The sequence below is a fragment of the Oncorhynchus masou genome, chromosome 8, assembly GCF_036934945.1.
Source record: "Oncorhynchus masou masou isolate Uvic2021 chromosome 8, UVic_Omas_1.1, whole genome shotgun sequence".
Classification (NCBI taxonomy): Eukaryota; Metazoa; Chordata; class Actinopteri; order Salmoniformes; family Salmonidae; genus Oncorhynchus; species Oncorhynchus masou.
The window spans coordinates 20,970,716-20,994,529 of NC_088219.1; the positions used below are offsets into that span (position 1 = coordinate 20,970,716).

Below are 23,814 nucleotides of genomic sequence, written 5' to 3' on the forward strand. Positions count from 1 at the left end.
GCTTTTAAGTTCAAACACTGAGAATGCAATTTATTTCATGTTCAGGCTCTTTATTTGAAAAGTACCAACTGCATTTTGGAATGCAAATGGTGACAATGTTTAACAATGTTCATAATTTGGCCTGAAAGTAAAGCTACAGGTAAGAGCCAAAATAATGGAAACTCGAGTAAATGAGGGATACAAAGTATATTGAAAGCAGGGGCTTTCACACAGGTGTGGTTCCTGAGTTAATTAAGCAAAAATCATCCCATGTATAAAAATGCTGGGCAGGCTATTTTGGTTACCGTGGCTATGCCCTGAATGGATGACAATGCCCCCATCCACAGGATAAGAGTGATCACCAACTAGTTTGATGAGCATGACATTCATGTAAACCATATTTCATGGCCATCTCAGTCACCAAATCTCAACCCAGTTGAACACTTGAAGATTCTGGAGCAGTGCCAGAGACATTGTTTTCCACCACCATCAACAACTTCTCAAAGAATGGAGTCACCGCCCTCCAACATGAGTTCCAGACGCTTGTAGAATCTATGCCAAGGTGCATTGAATCGGTTCTGGTTCGAGGTGGCCCAACACCCTATTAACCTATAAGAGTCAAAGGATAATTTTGTGATTTGATTTGGCCTTACTGCTATTAGCCCATACAAACGCAATGAATAACAGATTCACTACATGGAACAACTTTCCCAAATAAAACTCTAAAAGGAAGTTTGTTCTGAAGGGTCTATCCTATATCAGAGATAAAAATCAGGAAACATTTTTTTGGGATGTACTTAACCCCTTATTTGTCACTGAACAGTCTTCATATATACTGCACATCCATATTCTTTCTACTGGTACCGGGGGACCTTCAGATGAGTCTTCTGAGCGACATGTACGTGAGAGTCTCAACTTAACACAGAGGGGTCATATTAGTGTGTGTAGCCCAAACTATTCAGATGCTACAGACAGAAATCCCAAGACTCTTGTGTGAGAATGTTTCAGGATGTCTCATGGTCTGACAAACACCGCTCTAACGCTGTCACCTGGATGCGGAGACTTGAGACAACAACAAATCTCTAGCTTAAACTGACACATTTTTATGGAGATTTTTTATTATGCTAATTATATTTCAGCAGGGGCACGGACATCGACCTTAGGGGGTTTTTCCTTTATTTTGGCAGTTACCTGTAGCATATAAAGTTGATCACCACTTTTCCCAACTGGAGTCAGTCTAAAAAAAAAAAGACCTCATTAAAGTTAGGGATAGAAAAAAACCATACATTTTGTGAAGGTGCATGTTGGATTTTCAATTATAATACTTATGGCAATATCGAAATAAGACCAAAAAGAACAATGTGATCTTGAACAACCTAGGAATGTATTTTCAGTTAAACTGCAAGATCAGTCATAAGACAAATCAATCAGAAACATGCCCCTGCATAATTTCAAACATATTTTCAAATACAATGCAGCCTTTACCCCACTTCTCCCCAAACAATTAAAGTAATTTCTCTTCCATATTTCCAAAATGTTCAAAACCATTCAAATGAAAATCCTTTGTTTGATTACTGGGTTGGTGTACCCAGTGTAGTAACAGTCTAGTGCCTTCTGTTATTCAAGCACATTCACGTAAAAATTATTTTACACACTCCTAGAGCTCCTCGTGGCCCAATTCATCCTTGAGGTCCTGGCTGGCCTCAGTCTCTGGTTCCTTCATGTTCGCGAAGGCCACTTCCCTGGTCAGCTGCTCCAGAGGAGGGAGGCCCACCGCCAGGTTACGCATTGCAATGGCTGTCATCAGGAACCTACAACACAGAGCATGATATCCTCAAACACGTGTGCCTTATATTTAGTCTATGACATTTACTCCTACAAAGCGAATGTCTACGTTAAACCAAGCCACTGCAGGATACACGTGGAAACTGGAGGAATCACATGGTTGTCATGAGTTTTGGTAGTTGCACTGAAAACACAACACTCACGCTCGACGCAACATGTAGTACTTTTTCACAGTAAACCGGTTCAGCCTTTCGCACACATTGGCTTCTCTGCGCTTCTTTACTTCTTTCATCCTCCGCTGTCGCCGTAGGAATAGCTGAACAACGGGATCCATCACATTGGCTTCTGACCCCTCATTTTCTCCAGTGATGAGCGACTGGAGCTCTGGAGGGAGGGGTTCCGTTTCTGTGGGGCGAAACGCTGTGTTGGCTCATCACTGCCATCAAGTGTGTTGGTTCCTGTTGTATGTGTTAATTCTTGCCGTGTGTATATTTAAGACCTGACCTGTTCCGTTGCGGACCCTCTCCTGCAGTTCAAACAGCTTAGTGAAGTTCCTCTGTAGCGCTGCCTCTGTGGTGTTGACGTAGATGTACATGTAGCAGGACGGCCCCTCAGACACTGTGTACACCTTATGGTAGGCACCAGCAGGAAGCTGCTCTCGCGCACACACACACACACAATGAGTACTCCTAGCCACACCATGGCAACTGGAATGTGAACATTATGTTTAACAGTAAGTTTCAGCCCATGATAATGACTACAGTACAGCTGTCATCCAGGTGAAGGGTGTCAGTACAGGCTGGCTGAAGCAGGTAGGTTGAAGAGGGATCATACCTGCTTCTGCTCTCCAGGTTGGAGCGTGTAGTTCTTCTTCTCATCCACTATCTCAACATTCAGCTGGCCCTGCAGCACCTGAACACTGGTGTTGCCCAGGTCCTCACTGACATAGTTCTCTAGAAGGAGACCTAAAGGAAAAATTAACCAACACATACGAGCTAGATTGAAATGGACTTTGAATGATGAATCAGTGATCACCATATGAAATATTCTCAATTGAAGACAATGAGGGAGAGACCCCAAACCTGGGAAGTCTGCGATGAAGACTATCTCTGTCTGGTTGTCCAACGAGCCCTCGATCTCCTGGAACTTGGTCCTCCAGGGAGAGAGGTCCACCAGCAGAGGCATGAGCCAGGGATTTGGACGGAATGGTGACCAGTCTGCCTTCACAATGTTCACACGGGGGTCAAAGATACTAATGGATGGAAAGAGAATTCAAGACCAAACTGTACAGCGAATAACATTTCTATCTATGTGGAGGATGTAAAAGATCACAAAAAGGCTATGTAGTACCGTTGTTGGAAGCGTTCATTGATGGACACCCAGATATCAAAGTAAATCTCTGGATCAGAGATGTTGTAGTGAGGCAGGTGGCGGCTCAGGCAGGTGGCGTACTGCTTCAGCATGTCCCCATGGTCCTTCCACCGCCGACTCTGAGTGAACACCTACAGGTGCGCCACATAACAATTTCACTTTGCTTCACCTTTATGGAACCAGTCATACCACCTTTAAAAGTTTTGCAGTATGAGGTACTCAGATCCTCCTTCTCCCAGATATTGTCACAGATAAGTTAATTCAATTATAAGATGTAAATATGCAATCAATTTTTTCTATTAAAGGTTTGATACATTTTAAGTCAATTAATGAACATTACGAGCCACCCCCATTCCCGAACAACCTCTATTCCCGGCGTGTTCATATCGCTAATGTCCTACTGTATGTAGGCTTATGATGAAGTTCTGTATGCTGTAGTTAATTTAAAGTGGGACCAAACACGCTATAATTGTTTAGTTGGAATGTTGAATGGTTAATATAATCGACTTGAGCTTATTATCCCTAATGTCACATTCCCCATGTCTCCCAAAGTTCCTCCCTTTTTCCATATGCTTTCTAACCCTTCCTATGAGTCGGATTTTATATATTGTTCAATGGCTCACTCCAGGGTTGAGGTATCCGACATCTCCTGTTTTTCCATCTTTGTAGGTGATCTTGACATGCTGGTGGGATCGGGAGTGAACCATCATATCCCAGGAGTACCCATACAGGCCATTGGTCCAGTTGTTATAGCCCTAGGTCAAAAAGAAAAAAGCTAGACATATTTGTAAAAAAAAAGAATGTTTTTTTAAAGGAATATCAAATCACTTTTTTTGCTAATCAATCACAAAAATGCATTCCAGATCAGGACAGCAGGATGTATGGACCAGTATTTACTAATGCAAAGCCTCTTTCCACACCCCTCTGCAACCCCCACCATTTTCTGACTCAAGCTAGTTTACACTACTGTTTACTGCAGACTGATAGCAGTGTTGACACTGATTGAGCAATTATTCTGGTAATCCGTAGTGTTGGGAAATAACTTTAGCTGACAGCCGTACACCCAGTGACTCACAGCTGACATTTAAATCAAGGCATTCAAATCAAATGCTGCTGATTTCTTGATTCAAGACATGGAAAGGATTAGAAGAGGTTTGTCACTGTAAACTCATCTTCCATTTCTACAGGAGTACCTGTGTGATGAAGTGAGAGTAAGGCAGGAAGAACTGTTCAGCCAGGTACAGAATGGTGAACAGGGTTGCCAGCTTGTGCTTAAACCGTGTTTTGGAAGCCTTGGGGGCAGGGGACAAGTCCTGTAGTCCCGTAGATGTGTGCTGGGTCACTGGGTAAACACAAGAGGTGCTGGGCTGTGGGGGAGGAGACGTGAGCGGCAGCACGGGCCTGAGGATCGCCGGGAAGCGGGCAAAAAAGTGCCTGGGCCAGTCGGGGTAGCAGAAGAGAGGACTCGTGGCCAGCATAGTGTAGGCAAACATACCTGGAGATAAAATATAGGAAAATAGTAGCATTTGTGATCAATAGGGGGTTATAGATTAACTTAAATAGTGGATCATTAAAAGAAAATATTGCTTTGAAAATGCTCTCTGGGACATAGGAGTCTGCATGCATTATGTTACCCTCAGTACAAGCGAAAATTAATCTTATTTCCTTATCAATGGAATCCTCTACTGATAATGGGACAGGAAAGGGGGATACCTAGTGTGGTGGTTGATTTCTTTACTATCAAATGAGGAGAGACAAACTTATCACACAAGTCAGAGTTATACTTAAACTAAATCTTTAATCACTTAATAAGGGAGCAGGCCAATACAACGCACACATTTATTCACTGCTTTAGCACACTCTGCCAACGCGGATGTCCTAGCCTTGTCTGAATTCTCATCACTGTCAAACGCTCCCTAAAACACTTCAGCGAACAGGAGTTTCTAATCGACCTGGCCTGGGTATCCTGGAAGGATATTGACCTCATTCCGTCGGTAGAAGATGCCTGGATATTCTTTGAAAGTGATTTCCTCAATCATAAATAAGCGTGCCCTATTCAAAAAAAATGTAAAACCAGGAACAGATATACCCCTTGGTTCACTTCAGACCCGACTGTCCTTGACCAGCACAAAAACATCCTGTGGTGTACGGCATTAGCATCGAACAGCCCCCGCGATATGCAACTTTTCAGGGAAGTTAGGAATCAATACACACAGTTAGGAAAGCAAAGGCTTTCAAACAGAAATGTGCATCCTGCATCACAAACTCCAAAAAGTTCTGGGACACTGTAAAGTCCATGGAGAATAAGAGCACCTCCTCCCAGCTGCCCATTGCACTGAGGCTAGGAAAAACTGTCACCACCAAGAAATCCACAATATTTGAGAATTTCAAAAATAATTTTTCTATGGCTGGCCATGCTTTCCACCTGGCCACCCATACCCTGGTCAACAGCCCTGCACCCCCCACAGCAACACGCCCAAGCCTCCCCATTTCTCCTTCACTCAAATCCAGATAGCTGATGTTCTGAGAGAGCTGCAAAATCTTGACCCCTACAAATCAGCATGGCTAGACAATCTGGACCTTCATATAAAGTTGACTTTTCTCTAAAATTATCAGCCGAAATTGTTGCAACCCCTATTACTAGCCTGTTCAACCTCTCTTTCATATCGTCTGAGATCCCCGAAGATTGGAAAGCTTCCGCAGTCATCCAACTCTTCAAAGGGGGTGACACTCTAGACCCAAACTGCTACAGACCTATATCTATCCTACCCTGCCTTACTAAGGTCCTTCGAAAGCCAAGTTAACAAACAGATCACCGACCATTTTGAATCATGGGTGCATCTCTGCCACGCTCAAGGTCCTAAATGATATCATAACCGCCATCAATAAGAGACAACACTGCAGCTGTATTCATCGACCTGGCCAAGGCTTTCGACTCTGTCAATCACCCCATTCTTATCGGCAGACTCAACAGCCTTGGTTTCTCAAATGACTTCCTTGCCTGGTTCACCAACTACTTCTCAGACAGAGTTTGGTGTGTCAAATCGGAGGGCCTGTTGTCCGAACCTCTGGCAGTCTCTATGGGGGTGCCACAGGGTTCAATTCTCAGGTCGACTCTTCTCTGTATACATCAATGATGTTTCTCTTGCTGCTGGTAATTCTCTGATCCACCTCTACGCAGACGATACCATTCTGTATACTTCTGGCCCTTCTTTGGACACTGTTAACTAACCTCCAGACGAGCTTTAATGCCATACAACTCTCCTCGCGTGGCCTCCAACGGCTCTTAAATGCAAGTAAAACTAAATGCATGCTCTTCAACGGATCGCTTCCCGCACATGCCCTCTCATGCAGCATCACTACTCTGGACGGTTCTGACTTAAGTATTTGTAGTTGTCCAGGTGTCTGGTTAGACTGTAAACTGTCATTTACGAAAAAGCCTCCAACACTCTACTCAGCAAATTGGATGCAGTCTATCACAGTGCCATCTGTTTTGTCACCAACGCCCCATATACTACCAATATACTGCTCCTTTGCACCCCAGTAACTCTACTTGCACATTCATCTTCTGCACATCTACCACTCCAGTGTTTAATTGCTATATTGTAATTATTTCGCCACTATGGCCTATTTATTGCCTCAACTCTCTTATCCTACCTCATTTGCACACACTGTATTTATACTTTTTTCCCCTATTGTGTTATTGACTGTATGTTTGTTTATTCCATGTGTCACTGTGTTTTTGTTTGTGTCGCACTGCTTTGCTTTATCTTGGCCAGGTCGCTGTTGTAAATGAGAGCTTGTTCTCAACTAGCCTACCTGGTTAAATAAAGGTCAAATAAAAAACAAATAAATAAAACAAAGTGAATCGATTGAGTGCTCTACGATAATGATGGCTGGTCAGTCAACGATTCACGGTGAGAGCCCCGAGACAAAAGTACAAAAGGTATTTTATAGCCAAGATACACCCCTTTCAACCTACATGACGAACAGATATATAGAATGGGTCACAAGGGTAAGATTTGTATGAACGATACTGTCTGCTATGTATTATAAGTACGGCTGTGTTAACGGTTTTCATTGTATAGACCAGTGACTGGCCCTCTGACTCCAAACTGGAACCATCTCTCCCTGGTATGAAACAGAAACATTAACTCATGCTCTGGAATGCCCTTTGGTTTTTAAAAGACATCGTAAATCTCCTGTCAGTGTTATCTCCTAGAGGCCCATACTTAGTAGAACACACACCCAATAGTTAACAAAATACTCTATTCTGTTGGATAAAACAAACATTTGATGCAATAAAAGTATTATAACATAATCTTGCACTCACAATGCATTCAACTGAAATGTGTCTTCTTAATTTAACCCAACCCCGCTGAATCAGAGAGGTGCGGGGGCTGCCATAATCGACATCCACGTCTTCGGCGCCCAGGAAACAGTGGGTTTACGGCTTTGCTCAGGGGCAGAACGACAGATTTTTACCTTGTCAGCTCGGGGATTCAATCCAGTAACCTTTCAGTTACTGGCCCAATGTTCCAACCACTAGGCTACCTGCACATCAACTATTCAAAATAGGACATCATCCCAGAGTACAATGGACTCTATATACAAAGTGTTGAATTTTGTAGCTTCTGTAATTCAGTAACATTTGATATTCTCATTATGATGACTGAAAAGACTCACCGATGCTGAAGAGTTGAGAGTTCATGCAGTGGAAGTAGCTGACAAAGAAAATGCCAAAAGGGCGTGTGGCATCGAAAAACAGCAGATAGCCGGCAGACAGGTCCAGACAAAGACCACCTCCATGGACCACCAGCAGACTCACCATTTCATTAGGCAGAATCATCCTGTGGGACAGACACAAAGGGGAAGAAATCCATACAATCCCACATGTTGCAGTTTTATAGAAGCTTTTCCAAAATATGAGGGCGCATGGCCCTCAATACATCTGTATTGAAGTCTGACAAATACCATCTGTGTGGTCCAGTGTGGGTCAGCTAGTAGAGCATGGCTAGGGCCAGGCGTTTTAGTTATATTTTGTGAGGGTTTTCTTTGACCACTATTTCCCCAGTATTATCCACTAGGTTTGCTGCAGGCAGAAAATCATTGGAAATTCTCTTTAATTGACACAAGCTATCTCCAATCAATCATTCAATGTCTGGTGGTGCGTCCTAAACCAGGGGAAGAGTGGCATACAAATCTTAATTACACAAAGCCTACTATTTGGCAAGGACTACTATTTGTAGATCAGTGATTCTACACCTCACTTTGCTCAAGCTGATCCTCTGTTATGTTTCCCAGTTTCTGTGTTGTGGGTTTGTGTATATGTATATTTCAGGAAATGGCTTCCTTGATTCCCCCAAGCAGCTGATTGGTCGGCACCATTGCAGATTGGAGCTCTGACCCCGCCCTCTCGTCAGGAGATACAGCTGTCTGCAATTACCAACTCCTTCTGCAGCTTAAAAAGCCTGTGTTCCATTTAGTAGAAAGAGAGCTTCTTGGATGTTCTGTGTTGTTCAGAGACAGTTTTGTTGAAAGTATTTTGTAGCCGCTACTTCTGAGGTATGCGTGTGCCAATAGGACTCAGTGTTTTTCATTATTGAAATTGTTCACTTTGTATTTTGGTTACCCACTTGTATTTTTGTTAGTGCGTTAAGAATAGATAAGTAGTGGGTAGGTAGGAGAGGGGGCTCTAACTTTCTTTGGATTCCATCCAGACCCTTTTCCCCACATTACCGTGTTAATGGAAATAAATTCCCTGTAAATGGTAATATTCTCTGTCATCCTTACCCGCACCTACAATCCCATACCTCTTTCACTCCACAGGGAGTCGAGTTCCCTCCACCAAGAGGCGTGCGTAACAGACTCAATCCCTGATCGGAGGTTATAAAAGTGGGACTATGAATCCAACCAGGAAAATATAAATTCCATATCAGAATATCGCTAAAAAAATGTTTTTAAAAGTATGCCAATACCCCGCTGGGGCACTCTTTGCAGACAATATATTCTACAAAACCTGCAATTTAGCATTTGATTAAGAATGCTTCTACCATTGACGGTTGTGGAGTATATAGCGACAGTCTCATCCTTACGTAATAACAAGCCAACATCAATCAACACATTTCACAATGTATTTGTCAGTTCTTAACATATGGGTTTGATAGGGGAAAATGTTGACTATTTTCAGAACATAAATGTCTAGCCTATTTTTATTAGTTATAGAAATAACCCAACTTCTCCAACTCTTGAATGCAGTGTATGGAGATACGCTTCTCATACTCTACAAAGCGCATGTGAATGCGCAGTTACTCAGAATAATATTGACACTTGAATAATTCAAGTAAATATACTATATTAGCTAGAATAACGAACGTCTTCACCCAGTTCTCCTTGGAAAAATGAACATATCAGTCTTGTCAGTGGATTCATCCGTTATTATGGAGATGCTTTTTTTTTTACCATTTTGCACCTCCGTTCTTTACGTGTGTTAATGAATGCACACATTTTGGGATTATCTACTTTTTTGAGTGTTGGCGCTTGGAAAAGCCATATCCTCAGCATTTGTTTTTTCTATAGTTAATAATAAAGGCAAAACAATTTTAAGTCTACATTTTCTCAAATTAAATTGTTCGCTGGTCTATGAATGCACACTTGACAATTTACAGGTTGTGTGACAAGTTGCCTTTATTGGCCTCTTGAGGTCAAATGATGGTAATGCAGGGTAGAAAGAGAAAAACACCTGGACCTAAGCATGGCACTTGCAACACCAGGGTTGTGGGTTCAATTCCCACGAGACACCAGTACGAAAAAATATGCACTCACTGCTGTAAGTTGCTCTAGATAAAATCATCTGCTAAATTACTAAAATGTCATTAAAAATGTTAACTAACCTGAAAGGGTCAAAAAGCCAATGGTGTGCCAAGTATGACATGGAATATCCCTCTACCCAGTCTGCATCCAGTTTCTTGATTCCAGCAATGAAGTATACTATAAAAATCTACCAAGGAAAAAGATTAAAGATATATTATAGTAGTGTCCTCAAAGTTTATCAGGCACATGTCAAGGCAGATACCCTTGATATAGTAAAGTTTCTATGAACTCAATAGAAAGAATTTGGCACAGACCTGAAACCTCAGAAGAGTGTAGTTCCAAAGTGGCACTTGGGAATTCTTTTTTTGGGGATTACGTAATCCATCTATTGACCTGAAAATAATAATATACTGCATGTACTTAAATGCATGGATACACTCAGGCAAACACACACACAGATTCAATCAACCAAATATATTATACGTTTAAGAAATGTATAGTAATGGTTTCATAAAAGTTCTGCAACTCACCAGTATCTGTTGGCGTCCATGAATGTGAGCTGGAAGCCAATGAGTCCGTAGAGGTAAGAGTGGTTGTTCCATGCTGTTTTGTCCAAAAAGAAGATGTACCAGTACGTGGATATGAACATGAGACAGGAAAGGCGGTAGAAACAGCCCAACATGATTCCCACAGCACCTATAAAAAGAGACAATTAAAAAAAAATGTATTTAACTAGGCAAGTCAGTTAAGAACAAAATTCTTATTTACAATGGCGGCCTACCCCGGCCAAACCTAACAACGCTGGGCCAGTTGTGCGCCACCCTATGGGACTCCCAATCACGGCCGGTTGTGATACTACAGACCATGGGTAGGATTCCAGGCTGTAACACCTCTAACACTGAGGTTCAGTGCCTTAGACCAATGTGCCACTCGGTCGAAGGCACTTTTCAGCACACATTGAAAAGATGAAAGCATATTAACACTATCACATAAACCTGCACAAAGGAGACAACATACAGCAGCTGTTCCAATCACTGACTCAGAACTTGACCTACCAAAGAGCATCACCACATAGACCAGGTACATATAATCAAGAGGCAGCGGCTGCAGGAAGCTGAAGAGAGGGAAGCGGCACACGGGAGCCCCATCCAGGTACTTGTAGTCCAGGTGGCTAAGGCCTCGCTCCTGTGTAATGTCTATAGCCATTATCATGCCTGGGGGACAGAGACAGGGGAAGACACACAGAAGATGAGCACAACAAGAGAGATTGCACAAGTCTACACTCACCTGATCGCCAGCAGATGATTTGACTTGCATACGAAACTCAACATCTCAATGCGATTAATTCAATTCTCAGGCACAAATGAAAATGCCAGACCCTGCAGCCATTTTGACCAAGGGTAACTAATCTTAGTGGAGATGACAGAGCTCACCAAACAGGAAGCGGAAAATGCCCAGAGAAGCAGGGTCAGTGGGGCGGTTTAGGAGACACACCAAGCGATGCCAGGAGGACAGGTCCTCCTTCTCAAACCCAAACAGCCGTTTCATCATGCTCTCAGTCTCCACTGCCCTCTCTGCTGCTGGTACTGTCTCCGTGTCCATGGTGCCTTCTCCCTCATCACTGCTCCCAGACAAGTCTCCCTGTCCTGAGGACTGCTCAATGAAAGGAGCACCTATGAGAGAATGGGAAAATATGCATACCAATTCACACTTCAGAGAAACACCTTAACCCTACGGTTCACAAGAATGCCATGGGTATGTGTGCAGTATTTATGCCACAGTGTACTACAAGTCATAAGGAACTTGATGTTCCTGATTATATGCTGATGTGTATATTGCAATTCAATCACGGTGATACATTGATTATCGTGAGATGCATTGCATCTATCAGTCTCGCGTTTTTATAAACCTAGTCAGCAGATCCAACCCGCTTACTTACAGCTGCACTAGGGTCGGAAAGCATATGCCTGTGTATGTTAAGACACCGTGGAGCTGGTGCGAGATATGGTTCGGAAAACGTACCTCAATCCAGAGACTAAAATGTGTTGTACCATTATCCTAACTGTTAAACTGAAAAGATTGAACGACTGGGCATTTCAGTCCTCATGCTCGGCAGCAGAAGCCACAGCAGCCATTTTGAATGGCAGTGTCAGCCAATCAAATTATGTCCTGGATTATTGATATTTTTTTTTTATAATTGTGGGAGGGGGCTTCACCTTTTGTGTATTCACAGGAATATCCCTGTATTGATGTGTAATATTGTTATTGTTGCAATAAAAAAAATGATGGAAATGTATATATAGTGGGGAGAACAATTATTTGATAACCTGCTAAATCATCAGTGTTTCCTACTTACAAAGCATGTAGAGGTCTGTAATTCTTATCATAGGTACACTTCAACTGTGAGAGACGGAATCTAAAACAAAAATTCAAAAAATCACATTGTATGATTTTTAAGTAATTCATTTGCATTTTATTGCATGACACAAGTATTTGATCACCTACCAACCAGTAAGAATTCCGGCTCTCCCAGACCTGTTAGTTTTTCTTTAAGAAGCCTTCCTGTTCTCCACTCATTACCTGTATTAACTGCACCTGTTTGAACTCGTTACCTGTATAAAAGACACCTGTCAACACAGTCAAACAGACTCCAACCTCTCCACAAAGGCCAAGACCAGAGAGGGTGTAAGGACATCAGGGATAGAATTGTAGACCTGCACAAGGCTGGGATAGGCTACAGGACAATAGTCAAGCAGCTTGGCGAGAAGGCAACAACTGTTGGCGCAATTATTAGAAAATGGAAGAAGTTCAAGATGATGGTCAATCACCCTTGGTCTGGGGCTCCATGCAAGATCTCACCTCGTGGGGCATCAAAGATCATGAGGAAGGTGAGGGATCAGCCCAGAACTACACGGCAGGACCTGATCAATGACCTGAAGAGAGCTGGGACTACAGTCTCAAAGAACCATTAGTAACACACTACGCTGTCATGGATTAAAATCCTGCAGCGCACGCAAGGTCCCCCTGCTCAAGCCAGCGCATGTCCAATGACCATCTGGATGATCCAGAGGAGGAATGGGAGAAGGTCATGTGGTCTGAGACGAAAATAGAGCTTTTTGTTCTAAACTCCACTCGCCGTGTTTGGAGGAAGGATGAGTACAACCCCCAAGAACACCATCCCAACTGTGAAGCATGGAGGTGGAAACATCATTCTTTGGGGATGCTTTTCTGCAAAGGGCACAGGACGACTGCACCGTATTGATGGGAGGATGCATGGGGCCGTGTATCGCGAGATCTTGGCCAACAATCTCCTTCCCTCAGTAAGAGCATTGAAGATGGGTCGTGGCTGGGTCTTCCAGCATGACAATGACCCGAAACTCACAGCCAGGGCAACTAAGGAGTGGCTCCGTAAGACGCATCAAAAGGTCCTGGAGTGGCCTAGCCAGTCTCCAGACCTGAACCCAATAGAACATATTTGGAGGGAGCTGAAAGTCCGTATTGCCCAGCGACAGCCCCAAAACCTGAAGGTTCTGGAGAAGGTCTGTATAGAGTGGGCCAAAATCCGTGCTGCAGTGTGCAACCTGGTCAAGAACTACAGGAAACGTATGATCTCTGTAATTGCAAACAAAGGTTTCTGTACCAAATATTAAGTTCTGCTCTTCTGATGTATCAAATACTTATGTCATGCAATAAAATGCAAATTTGCTTAAATCATACAATGTGATTTTTCTGGATTTTTGTTTTAGATTCCGTCTCTCACAGTTGAAGTGTACCTATGATAAGAATTACAGACCTCTACATGCTTTGTAAGTAGGAAACACTGCCGAGTTTGCAGGTTATCAAATATTTGTTCTCCCCGCTGTGTGTTCAACGCAATTCGCCATTCTGGCTGAGGTTGCCACTGCTTGCTAGCATAAGAAGGAAAACGGTAGTTTATTTAAACGAATAGTTGAATCTTATTGGTGTAACAGTTGGGATAATGGGACAATTCGGAGTAAAAGGCATTTCTCATCCCTGGATTGAGGTACGTTTTCTCTTTTCCAAGCAGGCTCCTTTGGTGTCTTTTTAAAACATTTATTTCACCTTTTATTTAAGCAGGTAAGGTAGTTGAGAAGCAGTTTATTTACAATTGGTCAAGATAAAGCAAAGCAGTGCGACAGAGTTACACATGGCATAAACAAGCGTACAATCAATAACACAATAGAAAAAAATAAGTCTATATACAGTGTGTGCAAATGGCGTGAGGAGGTAGGCAATAGTCTTAATATACACAAGAATGCTGTCCGACCCTAGCACAGCTTGAAAGCAAGCGGTTCGGGTATGCTGACTACTATATACCCTGTTTCAATTTACTGAAAGCAGAGCTGATCAATGGTTACAAAACAACAACAATGCTGTCCCTTGTTACATACCTGCATTAGCATTGTCGCACGCCCCTGCTTCCATGCTTCCAACTCGGTTATGCAAAAAAATATATACTATTTGGACAGGGATGTCACCCTAATAGTACAATTTCCCCTCCTTGTCCCTACCCCAATGAGATATTCAACACACGTAAACCGTTGGGTACGTGTCAGTCCGTGTACTAGCCTAAGGAAGGTTGTCTGGAAAATCGACAGGGAACCTGAAACAGTGCTCAGAGTCTATTGGTTGTTTTTTCCACGAGACAAACTACACCTTGTGGCATTCCGGAAATTGTATGCCCCCAGCGGTTGGGATGAGAATAACCTAATGTAGAAGGCATGAAGCTGGTGTACAAAACCGAAAGTATTTATCAAAAAATATATAGATTTACAGTACCAGTCAAAAGTTTGCTAAACCTACTCAAGGGTTTTTCTTAAATTTGTACTATTTTCTACATTGTAGAATAATAGTTTTGATGACTTCACTATTAAATAACCCATATGGAATCATGTAATCAAAAGTGTTTATATTTGAGATTCTTCAAAGTAGCCACCCTTTGCCTTGACAGCTTTGCACACTCCTTTTATTATATTGAACCTTTATTTAACTAGGCAAGTCAGTTAAAAAAACATCTTTAAAAATGTCCAGCGATACGGTGGATTGAGACATAACCAATGCAAAAGAACAGATCTCTATTTTCAACTGATATTTTGTTATTTCAATTTCCGCGGGGGCTCGGACATCGACCTTAGGTTGGTTTGAGGTTTAGGGTAGGGTAGGGACGTCCGTAGGATCTTTAGTTGGGAAAAACATATTTACCTCCTGAATTAAGGAGGAAGTTATTTTAACCTGAGCCGTGGTGCACCGGTTTCCACTAAAAAGCACAGCCACAATGTCAAAATGGGCTATATCGTAAAAATGTATGAAAACAAAAACGTGATTTTGGTCTTAATTTAAGATATATTAGCTGTGTGGTTAGATTTAAAATGAGAGTTTAACAACATAACATGTAGAAATAGGCGGGGTTAATATGACTTTGTGGCTGTGTTAACTAATGACGACTCCGTGCCCCGGTTTTTGTCCGCAACGATGGACAGTGAACGGGCAAAAACGTTGAAGGAGGAGCGCCCTTCTCAAATCGAACAGTAATCTGCACCGCTCGGTCATATTGTCAACAAGGCAGCATAGTGCATCGTTCAAAAACATCTATTTAACATAAAATATATGTTTGAATTTTTCAAACTAGTTTTCATTGGAAAGGCAGATATAGCGTTTTTATAAAAAGCAATCACTTTTGCATGTGAAAACACATAATCCTATTCATTACTCCACGTGCTTAATCTAGCCTATCCCTAAACTATGTCACTCTGGTTTTTTGTGTGCCGATTTCGCCGTGAGTTTTGAACGGGGACCTGGATTATGCCTGAGAGATAAAAGATAGCCCGGTTCCAAAACAAATGCAATCACTTTTCACCCAGTGCAAACTACCCACCGGGGTAACCCGGGCCTGATAATCGTATCCCCTCGTTGGATTGTTTCTGGGAGTGGTCACCGACCCATTTTCAAAGATCTATACATCTGGCTAAACAATCCTCCAATGCAAACTTCCCTACTGTAGTTACCAGGTAGCCCGTCCACGTTGGCATATCGCCACTACTACAGTAGATGGCAATAATACGCAGAGGCACATTATAGTTAGCACGCTAGAAGACGACATGGACCTAGCTAGCCTGTGGACTCTAATCTGCATTGTTGTATGAATAATTGAAAGACAACTTGGAATGTGTTCTTGAAATATCCTTTGAAACATTCATAATGATGCTCCAGCTATTGGTAGATCGGATTTGGCCGGATTCGCGTTAGCGTCGTAATATCTTCTTGTCTTTGTTCAATACTTTTGAACGCAACATAGCTGATAAGGCTTGTTGTTTACTTCTAGTAACTTGTCACTGTTGATCTGGCTAGCAAACTAGACCACCTAATTGACAACACAACTTGCTAATAACCGACCAGTTAGCCTTGTGCGTTGTAGATACATCAGGTACGTTTCTGTAATACAATACATTAGCAAGCTATTGCATTCGTTATTTTCCCGGTCACAAGCTATGGGTTGCTACTAGTTCTTGTGTGGGTAGCTGGCTAGTTTAGCTTTCTAGCTATCTACCACAGCAACTGTTGCAATCACAACAATGTAATGATAGGTTAGCTGAACACAGTGCCTGAGGTTGTTAGGTTATTGTTGCCAGACCTGAGGACAGGACGTGTGTTCGGAATTCATGCTTTTGACATGTATGAACAACTGTTACGCGAGAGTGTTCCTGGTCTGAACCTAAATAATAACTTTCAGAAATGGTTACTCAACAACAAAAGTGACCTGCTATTGTATACCCCTGCGTAATGAAGTTCATATAAATTACAATAGATCCATCCATTTCATGTTGCAGATGATTTTGTTTTGTGTGTAGTGTGCAGGGGAGAGATGGGCACCCAGGGCAGCCGGTTACATACCCCCTCCCAGGATCCTGAGGAAGCAGTTGAGACTACATGTGCCAGTGGCAAGCATGGATGTGAATGCAGAAAGAGGAAACGGACTGCACGCTGTGACTGCGACAGTGAGCCTGATGAAGAAGACGCCTTATTGGACACACCACGGAGGTGAGAAGAGTCACACACATCACACTGGAAATACACACAATTTCATAAACCAACAGACACAGCAGGCCGGAGTAAGAGACAAACACACTTATAGAACAGGTGAGGTATTCACATATCTTTCATGTCTTTCATATGGCCAGCCTGTGTCTGACCTTGGCCTGCGTTGTTCTGGTTTGTTTTGGAACTGTAACAGGAAGAAGCTGAAAAGCACATCTAAGTACATCTATCAGACCTTGTTCCTGAACGGGGAGAACAGTGACATCCGTATCTGTGCCCTGGGGCAGGATTGGAACCTGCACAAAGTGTACCTGTGCCAGGTTAGTGCATTGTTCTGTGTACACTACACACTTTATTAGGCCGTCATTGTAAATAAGAATTTGTTTTAAACTGACTTTCCTAGTTAAACAAAGGTTAAATAAAAATGATCTACAATGCCTGTGACTCACCCCCCACCCCATGATGTTCTTATTTATGTAGTCAGGGTATTTCTCCAGCATGTTCAGCGGCTCCTGGAAGGAGTCCAACATGATGGTCATTCCATTAGAGATCCCAGACCAGAACATCGACACAGAGGGTGAGGACTTCAGTCACTGCCAGGAATAAAACACTACAAATTGCTTTGTTTATGTCACTGAACTCCTTTTTTGCCGTTACTATACACATTTATCTTGATTTTCTCCGTGTGTGTGTGTGTGTAGCTCTGCAGGTAGTGTTTGGATCTCTGTACCGGGATGATGTTCTGATCAAGCCCAGCAGGGTCGTCAGTATCCTAGCAGCAGCTTGTATGCTCCAACTGGTCAGTAGATTATCATCATATCACACTACAGGATCTTTACATGGAATGCTGAGATGATGGTGATATGTGTGAGTTGGAAGTTGAACTTGCTGGAATGCAATTTAATGAACGAGAATAGATGATCAAAGGCCATAATATGCCTGTGTGTCTTTGCAGGATGGTCTGATCCAGCAGTGTGGTGAGACCATGAAGGAGAACGTTGGTGTCAAAACTGTGTGTGTCTACTACTCCTCTGCCAGCATCTACGGCCTTGACTCTGTCATGAAGAAGTAAGCCCCATCATTACATTCCTATTGAGTAATATTAGTTAATCGAATAATACAGTTGTTCTTGTTCTTATCACTCTACATGCATATGCTTGTGTGTCTCCTGCAGGTGTCTGGAATGGCTCCTCAATAACCTCATGACCCATCAGAATGTTGACCTCATGAAGGAGCTGGGGTGTGTATCTTAAATGTTTTCCTATTTTTCCATAGAATTTATACATACTCATAATAGTCTAAGTGTTGTGTGGTTGGTGTCAGTGAGCAGTGTGTGTTTCTGTGCTGTATTTGCAGAGTGGATGTGATCGAACTACTGATCCAGTCGTCTGACCTATTCGTCATGCAGGTGGAGATGGACGTCTACACCACTCTGAAAAAGGTACTACTGTAACTGCCTTTGGGACAGTTTCTAAAGGCTGTTTTTGTAGACCGTTGATTTATCTCCCCTTCCCTATCCCTTCTCTCTCATTCATACCCTCTCTTTGTAACTCTCTCCTCAGTGGATGTTCCTGCAGCTCAATCCATCCTGGGACGGTCCCATCAAGCAGCTGCTGGCTGATGCCGATGCCTGGCTTTGCAAACGCAGGACTGGTACGTTCTGTTCCACAGGGCATGTCCACAGCTAGCTACACACCCATCTGAACACAGGGCTGTAGAATATACACACAGACACTGATTGACCAGTCTTTTCTAATAGCTCTTATGTGCATGCTGTTGCAGAGATGGGAGAGGAGGAGCCCTTTTTAAAAGCAGAGGACGGCGCCCCCTTTACTCCTGTCTTTAGACATGTGCGCCTTCAATACATCATCAATGACTTGGCTTCCGCACGCATCCTGGAGAGAGACAACATTCTCCCACCCGGTAAGGGTGATGATTTGGATAGTGATTTATGTTTCACATTCACTTGTGAGAGTTTTAGTAGTCATTTTTATGTCCTCTGTAAAACTCCTCATACCAGATTGGCTGACATCCGTGTACAAGAGCCAGTGGTTTGCCATGCTACGGACAGAGCACGACAATGACAATGGGTGAGAACTGGAGCTCCAAACCAGCAACATCACTCCATGACAACATTCATTCTGTGATTTTCAGTGACTGAAAATATATTTTCGCTTGTATAATAAGGCGTGTGTTGTTGTGTGTCTGTAGCCCACAGGATGCCAACAAGGAGGAGTTTGAGTCAAGTAGTATGCGATGTGGCAGGAAACTGACCAAAGATGGTGATGTGAGTCAGACTATTAGTCTGTGTAATAAGGACATCAATCACACTATAAGAACTTCAAACAAAACATCACAAAAGAGAATGTTTTAACTTTATATTCTCAGTACTGTTGGCGTTGGACAGGCTTCAACTTTGGCTTTGACCTGCTGGTGACCTACACCAACCGCTTCATAGTGTTCAAGAGGAATACACTGAGCCAGCCATGTGGGGGAGCTGTGAGTATGCAGCCTCGGAGGCATCTAGCATACCGGTTAGTGTTCCAATCTGCTGACACGACCTAGGCTGTGGTCAGCACAACACACATAGCTACAGATTTCGAATGTAGGCATTGCATTGTGTGTGGAGTAGTAATGATATAATTATGTTCTGTATAACTGCCATGTTTTATTTATTTATTTCTCCTTTATTTAACCAGGTAGGCTAGTTGAGAATAAGTTCTCATTTGCAACTGCGACCTGGCCAAGATAAAGCATAGCAATTCAACACATACAACAACACAGAGTTACACATGGAATAAACAAAACATAGTCAATAATACAGTAGAACAAAAGAAAACAAAAAGTCTATATACAGTGAGTGCAAATGAGGTGAGATAAGGGAGTTGAGGCAATAAATAGGCCATGGTGGCGAAGTAATTACAATATAGCAATTAAACACTGGAATGGTAGCTGTGCAGAAGATGAATGTGCAAGTGGAGATACTGGGGTGCAAAGGAGCAAGATAAATACAGTACAGGAATGAGGTAGGTAGATGAATGGGCTGTTTACAGATGGGCTATGTACAGATGGGCTATGTGCAGTGATCTGTGAGCTGCTCTGACAGTTGGTGCTGAAAGCTAGTGAGGGAGATATGAGTCTCCAGCTTCAGAGATTTTTGCAGTTCGTTCCAGTCATTGGCAGCAGAGAACTTGAAGGAAAGATGACCAAAGGAGGAATTGGCTTTGGGGGTGACCAGTGAGATATACCTGCTGGAGCGCGTGCTACAGTGGGTGCTGCTATGGTGACCAGTGAGCTGAAATAAGGCGGGGCCTTACCTAGCAGAGACTTGTAGATAACCTTTAGCCAGTGGGTTTGGCGACGAGTATGAAGCTTGGGCCAACCAACGAGAGCTTACAGGTCGCAATGGTGGGTAGTGTATGGGGCTTTGGTGACAAAACAGATGGCACTGTGATAGACTGCATCCAGTTTGTTGAGTATTTGATTTACCTGTGTTCTACCAGGCCTGACTAGCCCCTCACATCTCACTCAATGTTTCTCCCTCGCCCTGTTCAGGTTACGCCTGGCTTCCTTTGATAACAGTGGTAAACTGGTGTGTAGTCGATCCACTGGTTACCAGCTACTCACCCTGGAGAAAGACCAGGTCAGTCCCACAGTATCCGGTCTGGAGTGTGTAGTTACTGCGTATTAACTCAGCTACTGCGTAGCAACTCAGCGGTGCATAAAAGCCCTGGTCCGCTTTAGAAAGCTTTTGTAAATTACGATCACCAAAACTGCCGTTTTGGGCTCTAAAATTGGTTTATTATGATCAAGTTCAATCCCCACTGTGAATTATTTTAAAGTTAACTGAAAATCAAGATATTTAATTAAATAGTGATCCATTGACTACTACATTTGTTGTGCTGACAAATGTAGTGTGCTCCATAGACTTAAGGTTGACTCTCAGGCATGATGAAAACTACTACATCGACCATGGTCCTTTGCTAGTTATGGCCATTTTCACCATGATCCTTTGCAATTACATTTTTTTGGGGGGGCATTCAGCCCCATTCAGCAATATTGCGCGTTTCGAATACTTCCGGCTTCATTACGCCATCAGGAGTTTTCCATAGGAAAACGTGGAATGACGTCAGCGCTATCACTATCTACTTGTTTTAATGTCTATTGGTCAGTCAGACCACACGTAATCCACATGTTCTGAAACTTTCCTCCCCTCTTGAAATTAACACATCACTATATAAGTATTGCCTGAATCGGACCATATAACTATTGCTGTACGTTCTGTGCTCCCCCTATTTCTTATTCTCTCTTTTTTTATTTTCTTCCTACCAGGAGTATGTGGTGATGAACCTGGACAGTCGGCTGTTGTCCTTCCCCCTCTACGTGTGCTGTAACTTCCAGTACACATCTCCTCATATGGACCGCTGTCCTGATTCCCCTGAACCAGAGAGCAGCGCCCGCAGTGTATCCTGATGCCAGCTCCACACCCTCAGCCCAGTTCCCTTACCACTCCCCTTTATAATATAGGCTAATCCTATCCTTGCCCCACACCCGCATCTTCCATGGTCCCTCTCTGACATCCTGGCCTCAAGCTGTGGCCCACAGCTTCAACCCCCCCAAACACAACACTAGCTCAGTCTAGTGTGTTTTGGGATACGTTGTTAGTTTAAAAAATATATTTTTAATTCTTCGGCTTTCATTTTATATTATTTTTTTATAACATTCATACATTTTTTGTATTATTTATTTCACATTTTTTTAAAGAAAGTGAAGAAGAAAAAAACTTTACCTGCCAATAAATTGTCCACACCAGTGGGCTGTGGTGCTATCAGCAGCGTGTGACCTTCTCTTGTCTCTCACAGGAAATGATCTGTTACTATTTCTGTACATCCATTACTATCCTAATTAAGAGTAAGTCGGCCACTATAGTAGTGTCCAAATTAGGTTTGAATTTCAAATACCCACGGCTGAAAATTGTGCTGTTTTTGCTAGTGGAAATACATTTTAAAGTTTGGTACAGATAGCCCTCCTACGTATTTCCATCTTAACACTTGCAAAGGGGGAAAGATGTAGGAGGACTATCCGTACCAAACTTTAAATTGTATTCACAGGCACTAGCATTTCATCCCATCCTTAATTGGTTTAGACATGAATCTTCCGCCCCCTGGCTGAGTATAAAGATACAAATTGTGTCTCCTATTGTCCTGGAAGAGGAGGTCTTACTTATACAGCCCTTAAACAATGTAAACTATGCTTTGGTCCTATTATTGCTCACACCATTTCTATTTGGTGGAAAATTTGAAGAAAACATTTTGGAATCAAAATGACATGCCCATACTACTCTCAAATTTTGCAATAATGCCTTGCGATCTGGAGGGCAGCCATTTGCATCCACCATTGGTCCAAATGTGGAATCCATACCCTTGCTGATATATGGACAGTAATGGTTTGAGAACATTCCACGATTTGAAACATAACATTACCAGGCAACTAATTTCCCATATTTACAACTTAGGTCTTCTATGTTTGCCTATAGAGGCCCTTGGGGAAACCCTGCTACCAAACCATCAAATGATGGGATTTACAAATGATCTGGGCTCCCGAAAGGACTGATCTCCATGAACTCAGCAAAAAAAAGAAACATCCTCTCACTGTCAACTGCATTTATTTTCAGCAAACTTAATGTGTAAATATTTGAATTAACATAAGATTCAACTGAGACAAACTGAACAAGTTCCACAGACATGTAACTATCAGAAATTGAATAATGTGTCTCTAAACAAAGGGGGGGTCAAAATCAAAAGTAACAATCAGTATCTGGCGTGGCCACCAGCTGCATTAAGTACTGCAGTGCATCTCCTCCTCGTGGACTGCACCAGATTTGCCAGTTCTTGCTGTGAGATGTTACCCCACTCTTCCACAAAGGCACCTGCAAGTTCCCAGACATTTCGGGTGGGAATGGCCCTAGCCCTCCGATCCAACAGGTCCCAGATGTGCTCAATGGGATTGAGATCCGGGCTCTTCGCTGGCCATGGCAGAACACTGACAGTCCTGTCTTGCAGGAAATCAAGCACAGAACGAGCAGTATGGCTGGGGCGGCAGGGTAGCCTAGTGGTTAGAGCGTTGGACTAGTAACCGGAAGGTTGCAAGTTCAAACCCCCGAGCTGACAAGGTACAAATCTGTTGTTCTGCCCCTGAACAGGCAGTTAACCCACTGTTCCTAGGCCATCATTGTAAATAAGAATTTGTTCTTAACTTGCCTAGTAAAATAAAGGTAAAATAAAAAAAATAAAATGGCTGGTTGCATTGTCATGCTGGAGGGTCATGTCAGGATGAACCTGAAGGAAGGGTACCACATGAGGGAGGAGGATGTCTTCCCTGTAACGTACAGCGTTAAGATTGTCTGCAATGACAAGCTCAGTCCGATGATGCTGTGACATACCGCCCCAGACCATGACGGACCCTCCACCTCCAAATTGATCCTGCTCCAGAGTACAGGCCTCGGTGTAACGCTCATTCCTTCGACAATTAACGCAAATCCGACCATCACCCCTGGTGAGACAAAACCGCACTCGTCAGTGAAGAGCACTTTTTACCAGTCCTGTCTGGTCCAGCGATGGTGGGTTTGTGCCCATAGGTGACATTGTTGCCGGTGATGTCTGGTGAGGACCTGCATTACAACAAGCTTACAAGCCCTCAGTCCAGCCTAGCCTATTGCGGACAGTCTGAGCACTGATGGAGATATTGTGTGTTCCTGGTATAACTGGCAATTGTTGTTGCCATCCTGTCCCACAGGTGTGATGTTCGGAT

At 42.9% G+C, this 23,814-nt stretch overlaps 2 protein-coding genes across 10 annotated transcripts; one reads left to right on the forward strand and one right to left on the reverse strand.

The window, feature by feature from the left end:
• Nucleotides 1–29: 29 nt before the first annotated feature.
• ggcx (gamma-glutamyl carboxylase) lies at nt 30–14,599 on the reverse strand. 4 transcript variants are annotated; one of them, XM_064971928.1, is made up of 17 exons: nt 14,361–14,599; nt 11,382–11,621; nt 11,004–11,162; nt 10,479–10,644; nt 10,263–10,341; nt 10,029–10,135; nt 7,822–7,985; nt 4,329–4,630; nt 3,759–3,890; nt 3,115–3,266; nt 2,847–3,016; nt 2,599–2,729; nt 2,269–2,416; nt 1,968–2,169; nt 1,635–1,790; nt 1,171–1,216; nt 30–588 (listed from the first exon to the last, which is right to left on the reverse strand). In XM_064971928.1, the coding sequence occupies exons 1-15, from the start codon at nt 14,392–14,394 to the stop codon at nt 1,637–1,639; spliced, it is 2,340 nt and encodes a 779-aa protein (XP_064828000.1). In that variant the 5' UTR covers nt 14,395–14,599; the 3' UTR covers nt 30–588; nt 1,171–1,216; nt 1,635–1,636. The 4 variants fall into 4 exon arrangements, with proteins under 4 accessions (XP_064828000.1, XP_064827999.1, XP_064828001.1 ...); XM_064971927.1 differs by lacking the exon at nt 30–588 and having other exon boundaries at nt 1,139–1,216; XM_064971929.1 differs by lacking the exon at nt 30–588 and adding an exon at nt 12,305–12,364 and having other exon boundaries at nt 1,139–1,790.
• On the forward strand, nt 13,873–21,835 carry LOC135544374 (germ cell-less protein-like 1). Of its 6 annotated transcripts, none has more exons than XM_064971933.1 (15): nt 13,873–13,972; nt 16,818–17,007; nt 17,201–17,324; nt 17,485–17,581; nt 17,706–17,803; nt 17,960–18,072; nt 18,179–18,244; nt 18,361–18,445; nt 18,567–18,657; nt 18,787–18,927; nt 19,025–19,094; nt 19,216–19,291; nt 19,393–19,538; nt 20,560–20,647; nt 21,337–21,835. In XM_064971933.1, exons 2-15 carry the CDS (start codon nt 16,832–16,834, stop codon nt 21,475–21,477), a joined length of 1,512 nt encoding a protein of 503 aa, XP_064828005.1. In that variant the 5' UTR covers nt 13,873–13,972; nt 16,818–16,831; the 3' UTR covers nt 21,478–21,835. The 6 variants fall into 6 exon arrangements, 5 of the variants coding, with proteins under 5 accessions (XP_064828005.1, XP_064828004.1, XP_064828002.1 ...); XM_064971932.1 differs by lacking the exon at nt 13,873–13,972 and adding an exon at nt 15,804–15,977; XR_010456329.1 differs by lacking the exon at nt 13,873–13,972 and adding an exon at nt 15,991–16,641 and having other exon boundaries at nt 19,393–19,503; nt 21,337–21,421.
• Nucleotides 21,836–23,814: the final 1,979 nt, after the last annotated feature.

What these genes read in the sequence shown, in the direction of transcription:
- ggcx (XM_064971928.1), bottom strand. Translation starts at nt 14,394, where the DNA reads ATGGAAGCAGGGGCGTGCGACAATGCTAATGCAG. An exon ending in ACTCTCACTTCATCACACAG is followed by an intron (nt 3,891 to 4,328) that starts GTACTCCTGTAG and finishes TTTTTGACCTAG; the next exon opens with GGCTATAACAACTGGACCAA. An exon ending in AACCTGGAGAGCAGAAGCAG is followed by an intron (nt 2,417 to 2,598) that starts GTATGATCCCTC and finishes GCGCGAGAGCAG; the next exon opens with CTTCCTGCTGGTGCCTACCA.
- LOC135544374 (XM_064971930.1), top strand. An exon ending in AGACAACATTCTCCCACCCG is followed by an intron (nt 18,928 to 19,024) that starts GTAAGGGTGATG and finishes TCCTCATACCAG; the next exon opens with ATTGGCTGACATCCGTGTAC. An exon ending in GAGCACGACAATGACAATGG is followed by an intron (nt 19,095 to 19,215) that starts GTGAGAACTGGA and finishes GTGTGTCTGTAG; the next exon opens with CCCACAGGATGCCAACAAGG.